The sequence below is a fragment of the Notamacropus eugenii genome, chromosome 7 (assembly GCF_028372415.1).
Source record: "Notamacropus eugenii isolate mMacEug1 chromosome 7, mMacEug1.pri_v2, whole genome shotgun sequence".
NCBI lineage: Eukaryota > Metazoa > Chordata > Mammalia > Diprotodontia > Macropodidae > Notamacropus > Notamacropus eugenii.
The window spans coordinates 145,287,374-145,309,000 of NC_092878.1; the positions used below are offsets into that span (position 1 = coordinate 145,287,374).

General features: G+C 38.7%; 1 protein-coding gene across 2 annotated transcripts in view; it reads left to right on the forward strand.

Annotated features, from left to right (window-relative positions):
- Window positions 1-14,169, forward strand: part of PRKG2 (protein kinase cGMP-dependent 2) — a 111,065-nt gene extending 96,896 nt beyond the window's left edge. For both annotated transcript variants that reach the window (XM_072623035.1, XM_072623036.1), the window contains exons 15-18: window positions 7,994-8,116; window positions 9,028-9,090; window positions 9,819-9,885; window positions 11,912-14,169. In XM_072623035.1, coding sequence (XP_072479136.1) covers window positions 7,994-8,116; window positions 9,028-9,090; window positions 9,819-9,885; window positions 11,912-12,007 — 349 coding nt within the window. In that variant the 3' untranslated portion in view covers window positions 12,008-14,169. The remainder of the gene's footprint in view (window positions 1-7,993; window positions 8,117-9,027; window positions 9,091-9,818; window positions 9,886-11,911) is intronic.
- The last annotated feature ends 7,458 nt before the right edge of the window (window positions 14,170-21,627 follow it).

A 21,627-nucleotide genomic window follows, 5' to 3' on the forward strand; every position in this document is an offset into this window, starting at 1 on the left:
TTGTAAGATGCAGTTGAAAAGTACCAGCTAAGAAGTAGCAGGAAAATGACAAGATGCCTTTTTTTTTTCTGTGAGTTACCTGAGAATGTGAACCCCTCTGATATTCCTGTCAATAATGGAATTTCAGAAGGTCCATGGTAACCGATGATCAAGACTATCACAGCGAATGAGAGAATACTGTAGTGATGGGATGATCAGAGGGAGTATCTGCAGACAGATACTCTCAGGACTGACCTGGAATAAAAGACCTCTCAAGTGCCAAGGATATGACTGCAGAGGCTGTTTAGGCCTCCATGTTTTAGGGCATATTGTGTTTCACTGCAGTGGTATCACAGGCCAATGTGAAATGCCCAAGCCATGTTGCCTCAGAGATGAAACATGAGACGTTTGATTTAGAAATATAACCAAAGCACCAGGGCACTGGCAGAAATCTGAAAGGGAAAAAAGGTTGACTCCTTGGTGTTTGTCCTTCATTCTCAAAGAGGACCAATGAGATCAGGAGGGTGATGTCCTGACTTGCAAGTGAATTAGATTTAAGTGAGGCAGGCTGTGCAAAATCATCAGCCTCACCCTTCCTCCAGAGTCATCAGATACTAGTGGCAAGACATAGGTCAGAAAAACTGGTGATGGCCCAGGACACAATAGGAAACCTTGGTCTTTTTCAGTTAAGATCTTTCCCCGGTCTCAGTTTGTCTGAGGCAACGCCCATTCAGTAGTTAAAGCTAAATAAAGATCGAGGTAAAGATGGTCTACTTTGCCTTCCTGAAAGAATTAATCAGGGAGGGGAAGACCTGCCAAGTTTCTGGCCAAATCAGAAACTAGGTAGACTCCTAGAAAATTTAAAAGCACTGCTTTTGGAATTTTACAGAATTTAGAGATTTTAGAACCTGAAGTCACATAGCAAGGATGCTTTAGACTAGAACAGTAATTTGGCAGTAGTAGGACATCATGGCTCATGTACACCAATGTCATTCAGTGTCAGCAAACAAAAGAGAATCTTCCGGTTTGTACCTTGGATGGACAATCCAAGGTTGAGGAGGAGAAGATGAAGAAAACTAAGGAAATAGATGTGTTAGACTGGGCCAAGTGTGAAAGGGCGTGATATATCCTGGAGAGTTGAAGGAAAACCTCGTTAGTCCTGAGTACAAATGAAAGCTGCCTGATTGTGATCAGCTATAAGACAGAGTAAACTTGTCTGTGTATGCTTTCCAAACCAGCACAGCTGAGTAACCAATCCATTCCAACGCATCCAACAAATACTACATCCTTCGAGGAGCAGGGCTGGCTGACTCGCTCATCTGTTCTCTGTGGTTGTCAGCCCAGCCTAGCAGTCCTGACTGCTCCATCAGTGCCATGAACACCTCATTCAGCAAGGACCTTTTAGGAGACTCTCCGAAGAAAAGATATTTGAGACCTTGCAATTTTGCTTTTGAGAATCCCCTTAATGACTTGGCCATACCAACTTTGCACTCTAAGGTTATGCCCACTTGTGTGTTGGCTGAATTTCTTTTGGGTGGGTTCTAACTACTATTCTTACCATGCCATTTGAGTAAATGTCGTTTTTGGGGAGCTAATTGAATATTTCAGGTGATTGTTAACGTGAATCACAGTGGTTTGGGTTCTGGGACTACCTTGTTAGTTGTGGTCACACATAGGTTGACCTAAGAACCTAGAACCTAGAATACGAGATAGCAGTTGTTCCTCTAGGAACCCAACCTGCCAGTTTGAGGTCAGAGCGGGGGGAAACACTGCAATAACAAAAACCTAGAAGGGGTCAACACAACTAGAAAATGAACAAAGTATCTAGGAAGCAGTATGTCAAAGAACACGCACTACTTATGTAATTATAAAATGTTCCTTAGGAACACCTAATGAGCAACTTAACTAAATTGAGTCATATTCAGTGCTCATGGCTGTGATGGACCAACATGGTAAAAATGGCAGAACTACCCAAATTAATTTATTGGCATAGTGTTACACCAACAAAATTGACAGAGCAATATTTTACAGCTGTGGTGTCAAACTCAAATAGAAACAAGGGCCACAAAGCTGTACGTAAGGTTCCTTGCAGGCCTCAAATTGGCTTAGAAAACCACAAACTAGTGTTATCTATGTTTTACTGTATTTTTATTTATTTTGTGAAATATTTCCCAATTACATTTTAATCTGGTTTGGACTACACCAGGGAGTGTTGTGGGCTGCATGTGGCCCATATGTTTGACATCTGTTTTATAGCATTGAACAAAAATAATAATGAAAACTATTTGGAAGAAGAAAAGATCTATAATATCAAAGGAAATAATGAAAAAATTAGGAAGAAAGAGAAGTAAGCATTTCCAGACTCTAGACTACAAAGCTCCATGGTATGAGTGGATAGAGAATGATACTCAGATCTAGAAAGACCTGGGTTCAAGTTCTACCTTTTGAAATATACTATATGACTGTAGGCAAGCAATGTAATGTTACAGTGCAGTAGGCAGCTCGCTAAGCCTAGAAGTTGCAAAGAATATTGACCTGTATTGGTAGAGGGGGTTCCTCATCTGGATATCTCTAATATCAGTAAAATCACATGTTCAGGCAAAATCATCATCTTCTTATCAAAACAATTTAGTACTAGTTAAAAAAATAAAAAAGCCAGTCAGTGGAACAGACTTTACAAGGAAGAATAAAAAAATAATTAAACTCAATTATTTATCCTAACTGTGAAATAAGTTCACAAGCAAACAGTAGCTGTGTGACTCTGGTCCCCATAACAGGGCAGGGACTCAGGTCTAGCCTCAAGCCGGTGCTGAAGTTTGCAATGAAATAATCGTGGCAGAAACCTCAGACTAAACGGGAGTCCGTAGTTCATTCCCTCTCAACCCGCCAAGCCTTCAAGTTTCAGAATCTAGTAACAGTCTACTGAAACTTTCAGAGACAAACTTAGTTCAGCAACTTGCAGAGCCCATAGCAGGAGGGCAGGAAAAAGATCACTTCAGATCACATCACTGTGAGAGCTCTGAAAGTTTACAGATGTGAAAGTGTGAAATGGGAAAGCAGCAGAAGTATGCAAGAGGAAAGAAACTCAGCCCAGACATTGCCTTCAGAGGTGTGCTAGCCCTCACGTAGAGTCCAACGTCAAGAAGGAATCTGTAAGAATGAACAGGCAAAAAAGAATCTCACCATAGAGAGGTAGTGTGGTAATAAGGAAAGTCAAGACAAAAACCCAAGAGAAGACAATGACTTCAAAACATCGACAAACAAAACCTCAAAGAAAAATTCAGCCTGGGCACAAATTCAAACAGAATTTTTGGAAAAGATAAAGCAAGAGTTTAGGAAAAGCAGAGATAAAACATGATTTAGAAAACCAAATGAGAGTAGTAAGAGAAAAAAATGAGAAAAGAAAAGAGAACTATGGAAGAAAAATAAGAAAATTAATAGCATGGAACAAGAGGTATAAAACCTTAGCTAAGAAAGAATTCACCAAATAGAAGCTAATGACTACATGAGACATTAAGAAATATTTTTAATTGAAAAATTGAAAATAAACAATTTCATAGATTTTAAAAGCAACTCTCCTAGAAAACAGATTGAGAAGAGATCATTTAAGACTCATCTTCTAGGAAATCTTTAAATATTTAACCTTAGATTTAAAGAAAACCACTCACAGAACTGGAAAGCAAAATAAATAAAAATAAAATAAAAGCAGAAAGCAAAGCAGAAATGGAAAGAATCACCTCCTGAAAGAAACCCCAAAATGAAAACTCCTAGGAACACCATAGTCAAAATCCAAAGCACTCAGGTCAAGAAAAAAACAGTACAAGCAGCCATAAAAACAGAATTTGAGTGCTGAGGTACCACATTCAGGATTGCATAAGATTTCACGTTCATCACTTTAAAGAGTGGAGAGCTAAAATCTAATATTCCCAAAGGCCAAATATCTAGGGTTACAGCCAGAAATAACTTGTCCAGCAGTACTGGATATTATCTTGCAAGGGCAGGTTGGGGTAGGGTGTGGTGTGGGGTGGAAAATGGAATACTCCTGATCACAAGATCAAAGTCAGTGGAAAGTTTGATATACAAACACAGAAGTAAAGGAAGAATTTGAAAAATAAGCATGAGTGAGCATTCATCAGGGATAAAACAGTTAAACTATTTATATTCTTACATGGGGAAGTGATACATATATCTCCTCAGAACTGTGTCTTTGTCAGGGGTCACAGAAGAACTCTAATGAAATAGAGGGTGGAATGTGATTCTGTTATATTTTGATGACTTTAAAAGAAAAATGGAAAAGGAGAAGAGGAATGCAACGGAAGGGGAAAGAATGGGGAGAATTTTCACACAGAAATGGAATGCTCAAGTACAACTCTGTACACCAAGGGCAGGGAACAGGTGACTCTTGGACCTCACTTTGAACTGATCAAAGGGGAGAAGGATCCACATACACACACACACACACACACACACACACACACACACACACACACACACACGGGGGGGGAGACAGAGAGAGACACACAGAGACAGACAGAGAGAGACAGACACAGAGAGAGACAGACACAGAGAGACAAGAGAGAGACAGACACAGAGACACAGAGAGAGACAGACAAAGAGACAGACACAGAGACACACACAGAGAGAGAGACAGACACAGAGAGACAGACAGACAGACACACACACACACACACACACACACACACACACACAGAGTGTTCAGTACAGAAGCATGCTTTACCTAACAAAGAAACAAGAAGGAAAGAGGTTAAGGGTAAAGGTAAGAGAAAGGGGAGAAGGAGAATAAGTGAGAAATTAGCTAGAAGCGAGACAAACTTTTAAAGGGGGATGGGAAATGAAGAGAAGGAAAAGCATAAAAATAGGATGGAGGGAAATGTATACTTAGCAATCCCAGCTGTCAAATGGGATAACCCCCACCCATAAAAAATAAAGAGTATAGAAGCATAGATTAGAAACTGTAATTGGATAATATATTGTTTACAAAAAATACACTTAAAAGAAACACACACAGCTAAAAATAAAGGGCTGGAGTAAAATTTTTAAGCTTCACTCAAGTTAAAAAGAAAGAGGTAGCAATCATGACTTCAGAGCACTAATAATAGAAAATATAGTGATAGTAATCCTGAAGAAAAGAAATAACAAGGGAAATTTCCTCTTGCTGGAAGTTACCAGTGACAAAAATCAGTGCTAAAGATGTATGTGCCAAATGATGTGACATCTGAAGTCTTAAAAATTAAATAAGTTGCAAGAAGAAATAATAAAACTATAGCAGTGGGAGACTCCAATTTACTCCCCCCCCCCAATGTTAATATATCTAACAACAACAGCTAAAAGAAGTGAATTTTAGACAAATTAGACCCTCATTTAAAATAATTGCATATAGCATAAAATATTTGAGACTTTACTTGTTAGGACACACATAGGAATTCTTAAACACAATTATAAAATACTCATTACCAAAACTAAATAATTAGAAAATATTAAATGCTCAGGGGTAAACTAAGCCAATATGGTAAAAATGACAATAATTATTCAGTGCTGTGTCAATCGAACCACTAAAGAATTACATTATAGAGCTAGAAAAAATAGTAACAAAATTCATCTGGAGGAACAAAAGGTTGAGAACATAAAGGAGATTCATGAACAAAAGTGGGAAGGAAGCTTAGTAGTACCACATCTCAAAGTATACTACAAAGTTATAGTCATAAAAGGATTTGGTCCTGGGTAAGAAATGGAGAGGTCCTCAGTGGAACAGATGAGGTACACAACATATAGAAACAAATGAGCATGGGAATCTAGTCTAAACCCAAAGATCCAGGTCAAGAACTCACTATTCAAAAATTTATTGAGAAATTAGGATAGGGTAAGAATTCATGACCAAACAAGAAATAAAGAGGCACATAGGATGCCAAAGTTACAGTTTGATTACTGCTAAAAAGTTTTTTTATAAGCAAAATTATTGTAGCTAAAATGAGAAGAAAACTAGGAAATTAGGCACCAATCTATGCAGCAAATTTCTCTGATAAAGCCATCATTTCTAAGACAGATAGGGAACTGAGTCAAACTTATAAGAATAAAAGCCATTCCCCAATTAATAAATGGTCAAAGGATGTCAGTAGCAATTTTCAGAGAAAAATCGAAACTATCAATAGCCATATGAAAAAAATCCTCTAAATCACGAATAATCATAGAAATGCAAATTAAAGTAACTCCTAGGTTGGCAAAATTGACCAAATAGTAAAATGATATATTCTGGAGGGCTGTGGGAAAACAAGTACATTAATACACGATTGGTAGAGCTTTGAAAAGGTCTAGCCATTCTGGAAAGCAATTTCAAACAACACCCAAAAATCATTAAACTGTGATGACTCTTTGACCCCACAATACTGCTACTAGTTCCATATCCCCAAAAGAATAGAGAAAGATGAGAAGCCCTCATATGGACAAAAATATAGTAGCTCTTTTCATGGTAGCAAATAACTGGATATCAGGGGGGTATCTATCAATTGGGGAATTGCTGAACAAATTATAACATTAATGTGATCAAAGACTATTTTGCTATAAGAAATAACAAATAGTTTCAGAAATACTTGTACAAACCATGCAAAGTGAAATGAGTGGAACCATTTTATATGATAACACCAATATTGTAAAGGCTTTGAAAGACTTAGGAACATTATGTTGACCACAGGATTAACACAGTGGCCAACTTCACTTCCAGAAGACCCATGATGAAACATGCCACTCACCTCCAGAGAGAAAGGTGATGGACAGAGAGTGCAGATTTAGGCATATATATGTGTGTTTGTATACACATTCATAAATATACACAGATATGGGTTATGTAACATATTTTATATATACACACATATACATATTTAGACCTGGTAAATGCAAGAATTTGTTTTCCTTGTCTATACATTGTTGTAATGAGTTTTGTTTTCCCTGCTTTTTTGGTGAGGGAGGAAATTTGGAAGATAATTTGGAGTTGAAAGTAAAATGAATTTTAAAAAGCAAAAAAAGTAAAATAATTAGGGTGAATGTGTTGCTGTAAAATTACAATGACCAAGCTTGGTCCCAAAGAAACAATTACTCCAGTTTCAAAGTTTTTAATGTGTTGTTTGTTTAGTTTGTTGAACCAGTTTTCTTCCTCTTTCTGTTATAAGAGATGGCTCTTTGGGAGGGATAGTACATTAGGAAAAGTCATTTAGGGTAAATTTATTTTATTTTAAAAGCAAAAGATTTTTAGAAGAGGAACTTGGTTGCAGTTAAAGAAATATTTTAAAAGTCAGTTGCCATTTATAAAATAAATAATATACAATATTTTACTTTCCACTGATGCAAGTGCTATCTTCTAATAAGTGCAATTCTTTTTGTCCTAGAAGAAAAGAAGTATCAATTTAGGAGACATTTGCAAAAATTAATCACTGAGCTGAGGGCCGGGATGATAAGAAATAGCGCGTGGCTAAGCTTGAGTGCAATGGATTCTACACCCTGATGGAGGGATGTCAAACACTCCATGGGGACGATTCTCCCAAGTACAGATCAGTCCAGAATAAGATGCAATATAGAAATATTTAGCAAAATAAATAAAAATACAGTAAAACATAGGTAACATCACACTTTAAAATGAAGTCAATATGGGCCTGCAGGGACCTTTATGTATGAATAAGTGGCCCTGTTTAAATTTCAGTTGGACACCACTGCCCCAAAAGACTATTCCCTAATCTTTTCAATCAATAGGTGGCAGAGGTGAAAGGTCCAAAGCAGTTTCATTAGGCCAAATGTCTAAGAATTGCAATCAGGGTGGCATTTAAGACCAAACAATAATCAAAATATTTACATGTATAAACTAAGGTATAGCCCCCAAAATAGTTTCTATATTAATGCTTAGGACTTTTTTTCTGATTAAATTTGGTCTTTCATAGACTGGAGCTTGAATTTTTTTTTCTAATTGGGAATTTTAAAAATATCTTCTATTCTTTCATTTCTCTAGTCCTCCATTTTCTGGGATTGACCAAATGATGACTTACAATTTGATTCTCAAGGGAATTGAGAAAATAGATTTTCCCAAGAAGGTAACACGACGCCCTGAAGATTTGATTCGCCGGCTCTGCAGGTAGCATAACCAATGAGAGTAGCGTATGATTGAAACAGCCTCTGTTTATAAGAACCTAAGTCTCCATGCTCATTTCTCCACAATAGAAAGCATTTGGTTAATTTTACGTGTCTTTCTGGTTCACTGAGAGATGGCATCATCTACTGAGGAGAAGGCCAGCCTTGGAGTCAGGAATACCTGCCCTCAAGACCACCTCCCATGCATGCTTGCTATGGGACCATGGGCAGGTTGTATAACCTCTCAGGGCCCCAGTAACTGCAATATTGTAAATAATTCCCTTTGCAGATAAAATCATGTTTGGACTGAAAATCAGAATCTTTTCCATCAATATCTAACTTTTGTAATCACAGAAAGAGGGGCCACATTTTACTTTCCGGGATACGTAGGTCTAAAACCATGAGTTGGTTTCATGCTGCACAGATAGTTGCAGTTTCTTCATCAGTCAGGGTTAATCTTGAGAAATATCTTTCTCTGGTACAGTGCAACAGAGTATTCTGAACTCTAAGTTAGTAAGGTGGTGAGTGATTTACATCCATGTTATTCTTAGCATGAGTTTTAAAAGTCTCATATAGTCTATTGCAGACTTCATCAACTAAACCTCCTTTTGCTTTATTTTTAAATCCCCAAATTTTACATTTTACATAGATTTCCCCCCAGAAAATCCTTCCCTTAACTCTTGTGATGGAAGATTTCTATAATTCTTGTTTTAATTTTCAGTAGATCTCAATAATGCCCCAAAATGTCACACAAGAAAATATTTTTAATAGGTCATATTCTAACAAACTCAGAATGTTTCTGCTATAAAGACACACCAATTTACCTATATGAGTGAAAGGAAGAAAATTGACATTGCTTCTTTACTGAAGTGAAATTTTTGTAAACTCATATAAACTTTTACTTTTTTTTTTGAGACAAAATCCTACAGAAAGGCTGGGAAACCTGAAGAGTGGAATGAATGACATTAAGAGGCACAGGTATCACAATTATTTATTTCTCTTTGCCCAGAAAAATAAATAAATAGTAAAATTTGTTGTGTTTCTAAATGGCTTTCCTTATTGAGTCAAAAGCTATTTTCTAGTTTTTAGTTTTGTACTTCCAGATATTATCCATCATTTTCTTTGTCATATCCAGGGCCACAATTGTAATAATAAAGCTAACAGTAATTCCTCTAATAGTTTCAGAATGAATAACTTTTATATCTCAGTGAAAAGAAGTTCATAGATACTCTAGTATGCCTAATTTTTGGATGCAAGTTGTGAGAAGCCCCATTTAAAGCCTCCGAATAATTAACTTCATCCCTTCTTACAGTTTTAATAAGCTTAACCTCTAGGAAGGGATTGACTTTTAATGGGGAAATTAATTTGTTTCTGTATTTGAAAGCCCTGATTTTTTAGATGTTGGTAGCCAAAAGGTCAGCTAAATCAACTGCTAAAATGCTGTGGTTTTTTGTGTTGGTTTTCAAAATCGTAATTTAATTTTTAATTTTAAAATTTGTATTATTTTTTGCCATTATAGTTTAAGATTTTCTTTTAAGTACCTCAGCACATAAAACTTTAAATTGTTAGCTATGTGGTACATCATATTATTCCTGTGATGTGGATATCATATCAGGAAGTCTTATAAGGCTAATTCTTGTAGAATTTGGTTAAATTCATTACATATTTATCATAATGGTAACCCCCTTTTTCCCATTTCTTCTGAGGTGGCTGAATGGCTTTAACTGGGAGGGACTGAAGGCAAGGAACCTGCCATCACCCTTAAAAAGAGAGGTACTCTAACCACTCTTTTGTTTCCATGGGAACCATTTTTGCAGATTGTCAGAGGGATAAAAAAAAAAACCACAATGAAAATAGTGGAGGGAGATAAATGACTGTGAGGGATGGTCTTCCTGCTTTAAGGGACCATGAAGTGTAACAGCAAGCACCCTAGCACACCCAGGATGACCGCTAGCACAGGTTCTTGGATCTCCTTTTTCTTAAAGGAAAGCAACTTTAAAGGGATCAACAATCACTTTAATTAAACATATATATCATTCACTTAGTTCAGGGGAAAAGTTAACACCCTGAACATCAGCAAAAATATAAACAGAAATTACAAGCAGAAAAAATTGCACCGATCAACAGACAGAGCTTCTTACTCTCTGAGAAATTAGCACATATCAACAGACAGATCCAGCTGTCTGACCAAAGCAACACCTGCGTAGTTACCAGAGAGACAAGCACCAACATTTGTGTTTTCAAAGTGGGGGAGGGGTTTCTTAGCAGCTGCTCATCTGGCCAAATCATGAGAATACTCTTCCAAAGAGTGAGCCCCAAAGCAAAATGCTAACCTCAGAATATATAGGGATCCAGAAGGCATCACAACCCATTGCCTAATTACCAAAAGGTGTGAAAGTGTTCAAGCAAGCAAATCTCCCCTAAGCAAGCTTTCCTTAATGAGTTCTATGTGAGTCCCATTAATGGGAGGGGAAGATCTTCAACTCCCATTAATATTACAGAAGGTACCCTTTGATTCCAAAGCGCTAGGATGGGAATCCCATTTTGATTAAAAGGGAGAAATCTGAAGTATGTCTTTACTGCAGCATTTTCCAAAATGATTTGGCCATAGAACATTTTTTTGGTTTAGAATCTATAGACAAAGTCTAATCCATGGCCCAAGGGAATGAAAAAAACAGAGGGTGAGGAGAGATCCAGATAAAGTGGATGTTAGACAACTCTGGGAGTAAAATGGAGGAAATTAACATAAATTTTGTTTTCATAACAATATGATACATGTAACAATGTTTATAATACATAATTTTATATTTAGCGTTTTAGAGAAAAAAAACAGGTAGTTAAATTTTCTCACAGAACCCTTCTTCACATCACATGGACCAGCAAGATTCCATAGAATCGAGTTGAAAAAATGTTCCACGAATAGGATTCTTTACCTTTTTGTGTTGTGACCCACTTTGGTGGTCTGGGGAATCCTGGAGACCCTTTCTCAGAATAACATTTTTTTTAATGTATCCAAAAAATTCAAAGGAAACTAATTGTATTGAAATACAATTATCAAAATATTTTTTTTAAAAAAATTCATGAATCCTAGGTTAATAACACATGAGGGAGCTTTTGTGAGATGGAGAAGGATCTTAGACATTTAACCTGACCTAGCACTCCTAGTGTGTGTTCTAGAAATAGTCTCGGGACCTTGTTTTAAATTTTTATTTAAGAAGAGGGGAAAAAAAGGAAATTCCTTGGATACCTAGTTTGTTGAACACTCTTTTTGATTCTCTTTTGGTCATTGTGGGTGCAGATTAGAGAAGGGATGGGCTTAAATAGATTTGTTTTTAACATTTCATCTCTTCCCTGTAATAACAAAAGACCCTTTGGAATTGCAGTATATGAAACAACTTGTGATATTAATTATAAAAAGAGGGAGCCTAATGACATAGAGGGTGGAGGGCAGCCTTCAAGCCAACAAGATCCAAATTTAACTCCTTCTGGGCCTCCTCCTCCTCCTCCCTGCGTCCAGGAAGCCATCTGATACCGGGGATCAGCTTTCACCAGTAGGAGTTTCGACACGTTAGGGTCTCCACCCCAGTGGAATCACAGGTCTAGATGGAAAAATTATGTTATGAGATTTGTGTTATCTAGATTTGAATTGATGATTCAAAAATTCTGTTGTGGGATATTCTCTATTTTGGTTAGAAAGAAAGAGTGATCATAGCATAAAAGTCACCGTTTTGGCTGTCCGAGAACCACATATTTGGGACACTGATATTGTTTACAATTGCTTTCACTGTTTTCCTTTTAGCTCAATGGACCCATTGACCATAGCTACTTTGACAGCTACCCCCCTGAGAAGGGAGTACCCCCAGATGAAATGTCCGGTTGGGATAAGGACTTCTGAAGGAAGAGTTTTCTTCTCGTCACACACCACAGAAGAGGCACAGAAGAGATCACCCACTCTGACGCCCTCCAGCAGTGTGAAGCTGTTTCATGATGATATATTTTATAAAGCCTGCCAAGGGAAGAGGACTCCTCTCCCATGGATTCCCTGCTCATTGGGAGGGTGTTTGAATTCCAGTATCTAAATGGGAAGCTGCTAGCTAGCCACAGTATCGATCAACAGTATCCTTCACTTTCCCCAAATGTCGAAGGTTACTCCAGAACAACTCCTGGGAAAGAAGCACAGGTTCTTCTGCCTTCTACTTGTCTCCCACATTCCCTTCCTAAGATTCCTTCAAAAGTCAAACATTTTTGAGAGCCAGTAAGACGTCTTGTAGGGGGAGGAAGCAAGGACAAAGAGGAAGCAGCTCCATCATTTCAAGTCACCTCATAGCCATCTTTGCACCTCCTTAGAAATGTCTGTCACAGAGCCCTTGGGAGCTTTGTTTGGTTACGAGCAAATAAAAAGGCGCTGGCAGTATAAAGATTGTACTGGTAGCCTCCAGTCCCTAAAGTCCGAAATGACAATTCCAACTAATCCCATATGTCAAACGCAGATGCTGGAAAACGTGAATATTTGAAGATCTTGGACTTTTCTACTTTTAGTGAAGTACTTCTCATGCCAGCTTCAGCATAGTGTATTATAAAAGTGGGATGGTAGAAAGACTGATGAATTTTGAATATGAGGACCTGGGTTCAAATCCTCTATTTTCTATTTGCTACTCAGGTTACCTTGGGTCAGACACCTATTTTCTCTTAACCTCCCTTTTTTTTAATCCATAAAATGAGGGGGTTAGACTAGATGGTCATTGAAGTTACAATTCTAAATTTGTGATGTTATACTGTAAAGTGAGCCTGTAAAAGAGAAGATAATTCTATCTTCTGGGATTAGCCCTGATACCTTCATGAAAACAATCCTTATTGGAAACAAAATAATTGCTTAAAGGGAGATACAGTGTATAAGGAGGCAACACCCTCCCTTGGACAATGGGGAGATATCGCGTCTTATTATCACTCTCCCCTCTGCTTCATGGCCTTAAATCTATTTTTTCTCATACTTAAAATAAAAAGCACATGGAAACTAAACTGAAAAGGTATTTCTTCATCATTGAAAAAAGGAGAAATAAATTTCACTAGCTCAGGAAACTGACTCTGAAGCTTTGAAATGTTTAGCCATGTCTATGAATGTCCTCATTAGAAAATCCAAGGAAAAGACCATTACTCTAATTCATTTGAAAGGAAATCCAGTTATATAAATGCTTATTATTATGATCAGCAATGAGTCAATAATTCTTTATAAAGACATTTGAGGAACGAACTACTTTTTTCTCTTTTTTAAAAAATTTGAAAGTAAAACAGGAGCTTGGTAAAATAACAGAATTTTAAGTAAATGAGTCAATAAGGATTCCATTCCCTTCCTCCTACCACTGCCCTACCAAATGAAACATTTGCAGCATCATAGATAATATTGAACACCAACATTAGAACCACGTGAATTCATGCTGATGAATTCCATTGAATATCCACCAGTGGGGAAAATCCTAAGTGAGAGAGGAGACTTAGCTTTCCCACTTTGGTAGGACCACTGAGTCTTACTTTGCACTGTGAGATGACCTATGGGCTCACCCCTCCAGTGGTCCTACATGTTCACCGAATTGTCGTGAATTGTCCAATTCTGGAGTGAAGAAAATCAGCTGTGTGCTTCTATCCCTTTCCTTGCACGAAGCAGCTAACACAAGAGAGTCGCATTTCAAGGACCAACATCGATAGAACTAACAAGATAAGTTTTCTCATTTGGGATCATTTTGCTAAACCAAAGAAAACATTTTGTTTATGGAATTCATTTTTTAAAATTGTATACTGTATATAGTAGTACCATTTTTAATAGGATGGAGTTATCGAAGAACTTCTTAAGATCTTTTAAAATGCTTTTCTTTTCCCATTTGATTGTATATACTGTAATTTTCTTGTATGTAAATATATATGTATGTATACGTATATTTAAATTACATATTTAAACTGAGAAGGTACAAATATAAGAAGTGGATGTATTAAGTATCTCTGTACAGTTCTAATAGCTACATTTTCCTCATAGAATTTTCACAGCTGTAATTCTTGGAGAACATGAGTAATCCTAAATTAAAAAACAACAACAACAACAAATTTGCTGTCGCTATGACTATCCAACATTACCTAAGTCATTTCATTCTGGTATTATTGTGTTATAGCAGATGCAACTGGTGGTGCAATGGATAGAGTGGTGGAGATGGAGCCAGGAAGTTCAAATCCAGCCTCAGGCGCATACTAGCTACGTGACGTTGGACAAATCACTTAACCACTGTTTGCCTCAGTTTCCTCAACTGTAAAATGGGGATGATAATAGCCTACACCTGCCAGGGTTGTTGTGAGGATCAGATGAGATGATATTTGTAAAAACTTGCTCAGCACGCTGCATGGCACATAATAGACATTATATCAATATTTATTCCCTTCCTTTATCATTAGTTTTTCTTGTTTTTCTTTTTTTTTATTTAACTTTTAACATTTATTTTCACAAAATTTTGGGTTACAAATTTTCTCCCCTTTTATCCCCTCCCCCCTCCCAAACCCAAGCATTCTAATTGCCCCTGTGACCAATCTGCTCTCTCCTCTATCCTCCCTCCCTGCCCTTGTCTCCGTCTTCTCTTTTGTCCTGTAGGGCCAGATAGCTTTCTTTACCCCTTAACCTGTATTTCTTATTTCCTAGTGGTAAGAACATTACAGTTGATCCTAACACTTTGAGTTCCAATTTCTTTAGCTCCCTCCCTCTCCACCCCTTCCCTTAGGAAGACAAGCAATTCAATATAGGCCAAATCTGTGTAGTTTTGCAAATGATTTCCATACTAGTTGTGTTGTATAGGACTAACTATATTTCCCTCCATCCTATCCTGTCCCCCATTACTTCTATTCTCTTATGATCCTTTCCCTCCCCATGAGTGTCGACCTCGGATTGCATTCTCCTCCCCATGCCCTCCCCTCTCTCCTCCCCCCCACCCTGCTTGTGCCCTTGTCCCCCACTCTCCTGTATTGTGAGATAGGTTTTCCTATCAAAATGAGTGTGCATTTTATTCTTTCCTTTAGTGGAATGTGATGAGAGTAGACTTCATGTTTTTCTCTCGCCTCCCCTCTTTATCCCTCCACTAATAAGTCTTTTGCTTGCCTCTTTTATGAGAGATGATTTGCCCCATTCAATTTCTCCCTTTCTCCTCCCAATATTTCTCTCTCACTGCTTGATTTCATTTTTTTTTTAAGATATGATCCCATCCTCTTCAATTCACTCTGTGCACTCTGTTTCTACGTATGTGTGCGTGTGTGCATGTGTGTGTGTGTACTCCCACCCAGTACCCAGATACTGAAATGTTTCATGAGTTACAAATATTGTCTTTCCATGTAGGAATGTAAACAGTTCAACTTTAGTAAGTCCCTTATGACTTCTCTTTGCTGTTCACCTTTTCATGGTTCTCTTCATTCTTGTGTTTGAAAGTCAAATTTTCTTTCCAGCTCTGGTCTTTTCATCAAGAAAATTTGAAAATCCTCTATTTCATTGAAAGACCATTTTTTCTCCTGAAGTATTATACTCAGTTTTGCTGGGTAGGTGATATTTGGTTTTAGTCCTAGTTCGTTTGACTGCTGGAATATCCTATTCCATTCCCTTCGATCCCTTAATGTAGAGGGTGCTAGATCTTGTGTTATCCTGATTGTATTTCCACAATATTTGAATTGTTTCTTTCTAGCTGCTTGCAATATTTTCTCTTTCACCTGGGAATTCTGGAATTTGGCCACAATGTTCCTAGGAGTTTCTCTTTTTGGATCTCTTTCATGCGGTGTTCTGTGGATTCCTTGAATATTTATTTTGCCCTCTGGTTCTAGAATCTCAGGGCAGTTTTCCTTGATAATTTCATGGAAGATGATGTCTAGGCTCTTCTTTTGATCATGGTTTTCAGGTAGTCCCAGAATTTTTACATTGTCTCTCCTGAATCTATTTTCCAGGTCAGTTGTTTTTCCAATAAGATATTTCACATTATCTTCCATTTTTCCAATCTTCTCACTATGTTCCGTGATATCTGTCTTTCTCACAAAGTCCTTAGCGTCCATCTGTGCCATTCTAGTTTTGAAAGAACTATTTTCTTCAGTGAGCTTTTGAATCTCCTTTTCCATTTGGCTAATTCTGCTTTTGAAAGCATTCTTCTCCTCATTGGCTTTTTGAACCTCTTTTGCCAATTGAGTTAGGCTAGTTTTCAAGGTGTTAATTTCTTCAACATTTTTTTGGTTCTCCTTTAGCAGGGTGCTGACCTGCTGTTCATGCTTTGACTTCATGTCTCTCATTTCTCTTCCCAGCTTTTCCTCCACCTCTCTAACTTGATTTTCAAAATTCTTTTTGAGCTCTTCCATGGCCTGAGCCCATTGGGTGGGCTGGGACACAGAATCCATGATTTCTGTGTCTTTGCCTGATGGTAAGCATTGTTCTTCCTCATCAGAAAGGAAGGGAGGAAATGTCTGTTCTCCAAGAAAGTAGCCTTCAATAGTTTTATTTCTTTTCCCTTTTCTGGGCATTCTCCCCAGCCAGTGACTTGACCTCTGAATATTCTCCTCACACCCACCTCGCCTCCTGGTCCTCCCAGCCAGTGCTTGGGGACTGAGATTCAAATGCTGCTTCCCGCCTTAGGGCTTTTGGCGGGGGCAGGGCTGCTATTCAGTGTGAGATTAAGATCAGGTGGTGAGGTTGGGACAGGGCTGCCTCTCAGGTTCAGTTCCCTCAGGGGGTTTATGTACAGACCTTCCACAATGGATGCAGGCTCCAGCCCGCTTGGGGAGCCCCTGTCTGCAGCCGCCTCTCAGCTTCTATCTCCCGTGGGGGGGGGGGCGAGCCATGGGGGCACCCCACTCCCCTCTGGACCCGCCAAAGAGACTCTCTCACCGACCCCCGTCACCTGTGGGTGGAGGGGTTTGTGCCGCCGCTGGAGATCCCGTCCCTGAAGCCTGCTCGGATCTGTACCTCTCGGAGCCGCGGCCGCAGCAGGTCTGGGCTGAGCTCTGCGTCTGCAGCGCGATGGACCTTTTGCAAGAGGTTTGCAGGTCCCTCTATGGGTGGAGGGACCCGCGTGGCTACTGGAGATCCTGTCCCGGACGCCTGCTCGGATCTTTTCCTCACTGTGTCACGGCCGCTGCTGGGCTGCCCTCTGTTCCCAGTCCCGGCGCCCAGTCCGCAGCGCGTAGGACCCCCCGCGAGAGTTTTGCAGGTCTCTCCGGAACAGAAATCTCCCTCGCTCCAATATTCCGTGGCCTCTGGGTGCAGAATTCACCGTGAGTTGGTCCCCTCTAGCCGTTCTATGGGTTGTGGGTTCGGAGCTATGTGTATGTGCGTCTTTCTACTCCGCCATCTTGGCTCTGCCCCTTTCTTGTTTTTCAAAGCCAAACTTGCTTTCTAGAGGCTGTACACTCTTACAATTTTTTCCCCCAGGATATGGTACATGATATGAAAAAAGAATTTAAGGGATTATATGTATAACACACACACACACTATTTACATCCACACATATATGTGTGTAAGTGTATTCCATACCACCTCCTGGAAGAACTGGCACAAATTCACCCTGCCGCCCCTCCCCCAAAAATGACTAACCTATTTTTAGAGGAAACTTTAGTTAACTGAGCTTTTCTGGCTCACAACCTTCCCTGAAATTAAGTCCTTCCTTCTTTATAACCTAAATATCTCCCTTTGAATTTCCAGGACGTTTGTACTTGTTACATATTCAACTAGACTAACTGACCATTGCTACCCTAACCTCTCTGATATTTGAAAGTCACTTACTCTCCTCTTTTACCCTCTAAAAATTTTCCATTCCCCTAATCTCACTTTGTAGTTTAATCTTATGTACTTGAGCCTTCTGAAACTTTTCTTAAGATAGTGGAAATAGCACCAGGCATAGGCTTGTGGACCTGGATCCAGATCCTGCCTTTGCACATGATGAACTGTGTGTCTCTAGGAAAATTCATTTCCTCTTCTGACCTCACTTACCTCACCTGCAAAAGGAAATTGGATTCCCTCTCTAAGATCTCTTCCAGATTTAAATCCTGTCAGCTTCTAGAGGGGTCAAGTGACATCACTTGACTTTTGGTTACACAATGATGAAATGGAATACATAACTATTAGAGAAATTTTTGAGATGTGTGCTGCACAAAATGTGCAAAGTATTCTTAGCACTCATGTCTCAGCCCTCTCTCAAAAGGACTCTGGGAACATCCAGTCCTAAACTTGATCCTGAGTGCTTGACTCCATGGGTCAGTTTCTCTCTTGGGACTATTATGCCCTAACTGCTAATTCTCCCTGAGAATTTAGTTATAAATCATTTCTAGATCTTCCTAAAGGTGGGTGACTGAGTTTTCTCCTACAGTGTAAAGTATGAAGATCAGATGTGTTTAACAGCTTTAATTTAAGAACCATAGAAAATATATAAGATTGAAAGGACAGAAGTGCCCATGAAGAAATACAGAAAACAGAACATTCAAAAAGCCCATTGGGTTTGTCTGGAAAGTAAGAGCCTTTGGGGAACTGCTGAACAAACCCTCCCCATTTACCTTGGGTGAAATTGTTCCTGCTAACATAGGAGTATCATGGAGGAATGGGGAGGTACAGAGCTCCTGGCTCCACAGGACCTCACATTAGTGCCCCCAGCTGCATTGCTGGTGGGCTTCTCAGACAAACACACTATTAAAGAAATCTCACTTTGAGAGCCTGGTGCCTGACTTTTGAACTCAGCATTACCCAAGAGGCAACAATCCCAAGGCTGGAAACAATCCTTTTTCAGGATAGTTCATCTCTAACCTGTGCTCAGGAAAGGAAGATGAAAGACAGATAGGAATTGAATTCAGGTGCAGAAACTGCCTTTCCTGGCCTTCACACCTAAGGCCAGCTGTGGGCAAAGTTCATTTTCTACTCCTATTCAAGGGGAGAGAAAATAACCTCTTTCCCTTTCCTTTGACTTCCTTCTTTCACTCCAGCCAGGACAGAGGGAAGTATAAGGGAGAGGAAGCATGAGAAACAAAAAGTATAAAAGTGGTTTAATAAAGGTGAGCTCTAAAGCAACTCACTTACAGACCTCTGTAAGGTAGTGACTCTGCCTCTTCTCCCAGCTGCCAATGGTCAGTCATTGTGGATGTGAAAGGTCAGTCCTTGGGGATTTTAAGGGGTGAGGGCACATGCTCACTTCTACGGGAGGGACCCCTTCCTACAAAGGCCTACCTAGCCCTATCATCACCATTACATTCTCTTAATACTTTTTAAAAATTAAAGTCACTGATCATAAAATATTTGATTTTGTAAACTTTTTGCATAAAGCCTCATATAACTACTGACTGTTGGCAGTCTTAAAAGGCTATCATAATAGGCCTTTGAAGATATTTCTCTCCTTTTTAGATTTATTGGCTTGTCATAGTATTTTGAATACTAAAATGTATGACTCAAATTTGATGATATAAACTTATTTTGAATTTAAACATGGTAGGCACATTGGCTTGTTGGCTATGGAAACTCTAAGGAAGAGGAAGAAATAATTTGGAATCCTAGTGCCCTGAATAATTGAAGGCATTTGTAATTTTCCTTTGGTGCTGACAACATGTTTCCATCAAGATTAACTAAACAGTTCATGACATTTGAAATATCTGCAAATACTTAGCTCAAAATGGTCCAGAATGTTTTGTGTTTTTGATGCCATGAAGAACAACATAGTTTTGTTTACTTAAATATCCCTTGTTAAATTGAAAAATATTACAGTGAGAAATAAATAACACTGGAATTTGTTTGGGTAACAACCTACTGAAGATATAAACTTTTCATGGAGGAACAAAGGAGCTAGCCAACAATGGAAAAATACACAGAAGAAATTGTATATGAGGTAACAATAAAACCCCATTTTGGAAATAAAGCAGAACAAATGAGAATCACTCAGAGAAACCTACCTATGTGAATATAAAACAACAATATTATGTTGCTATTTTAAATGGCAGGTAAGTGCTAAGGTATGCTAATGGGAATGTACAACAAAAATATGGAATGGAACCTTTCCGCCTTAGTGTTCTCTGTTTGATTTGGCATCTGTTTGTTTTTGAGAAGCTATGAAGAAATTACTGGGTTGCTCCAAGCAGATTTTAAATCTCTTACTGACCAAAAGTCTCTCATGAAAGCAAAGGTCCATTTTTTGATGCTAACACTTTACGAGTATTGCTTTCTGGCAGTGGAAAGTGGAAGACCACTGCCTCCGAAGAATTAAGAATTAGATTCACTCACAAGGCAATGGAAAGCCACATGGTATGTGAGCACGTCGCACCATATAACTAACCAGGAACTCTGAAGGAATCAAGGATGTCATAAAGGGATGGTAGGTGGGCAGCCAGAGTGCTTTACTATGGGGAGACATGGATGAAATGCAAACTGTATCATTGTAGGGAAATTCCAAACTGATGAAATTTCACACATTGAAGTAAAAAGAAATTGGATAAAAGAATGTAAGTGTGAAGAAAGACTCACGGGGTAAGGGCTTAATAAAATCTAAAGAAAATGAGAAAGTAATCATTGTCAAGTACATGAGAGTTGATTATAAAGATTAATGTTGAATAAGGATTTGTCTGATTCCAATGAATATCAGATGAGAAGAAATAGGCTTATATATTTCTTCCTGATACTCAACTCTGATTTTATTCCTCTCCTTAAATATCTTCAAAGATTATCTATTGCCTACCAGATAGAATATACCTTAGCCTCCTATTCGTATCCTGGTGTTAACCTACCTCTCCAGTTTTCTCTCACACTACTTCCCTTTATTACCCTATATTCAAGGAAAATTGGGCTACTAAAATATTTACTGCCCTCAAGGTAAGATAATAGGTGTATCAACGGGTGCATTTCCAATCTACTTCTGACACAACTGTCAAAGAAAGTATAGAAAATTGTTACAGTCTCATTAAGGGCAGAGCTACAGATAGACTAGTGGGAGAATGAGAGTTAAATTGGTTGTTGGAAGTGACAGTTGAGAACTGGCTTGATGTGAAACACCTCTCTTTGGAATCATGTAGAAGACTTCTTTTCCCATGAGGAATCTGTAAAGAAGGCAGGAAGGAGGTGAAGACAAAAGTCTCCCTGTTAGAACTATTTTAACTGTGCTCACCCTTTATTCTACAATCATCTTGTAGGTTCGGTAAGTGTCCCCCCAGGAAGGTATGGATGTGGTGTAGTCTTTATCATTAACCTCAATATATTAATTTTCCTTCCAAACCCACAACTCCGGGGACCCCTGATCTTCCAATCACTCAGATTCACACTGTCAGTGTCATTTCAGACACCTCCTTATCCCTGGCCCCACATATCAGTTGTGCTAAATATTTTCTTTTCTACCTCTATAGCATTTCGTGCCTAGATTAGCTTCTCATCACCTCTCACCCCTCTCTGAATTCTATCTCACTCCAGTCCACCCTTCACTCAGCTGCCAAAGTGATTCCTTTAGCACAGATATGACCATGTCACTTTCCCCCTACTTAATAAACTC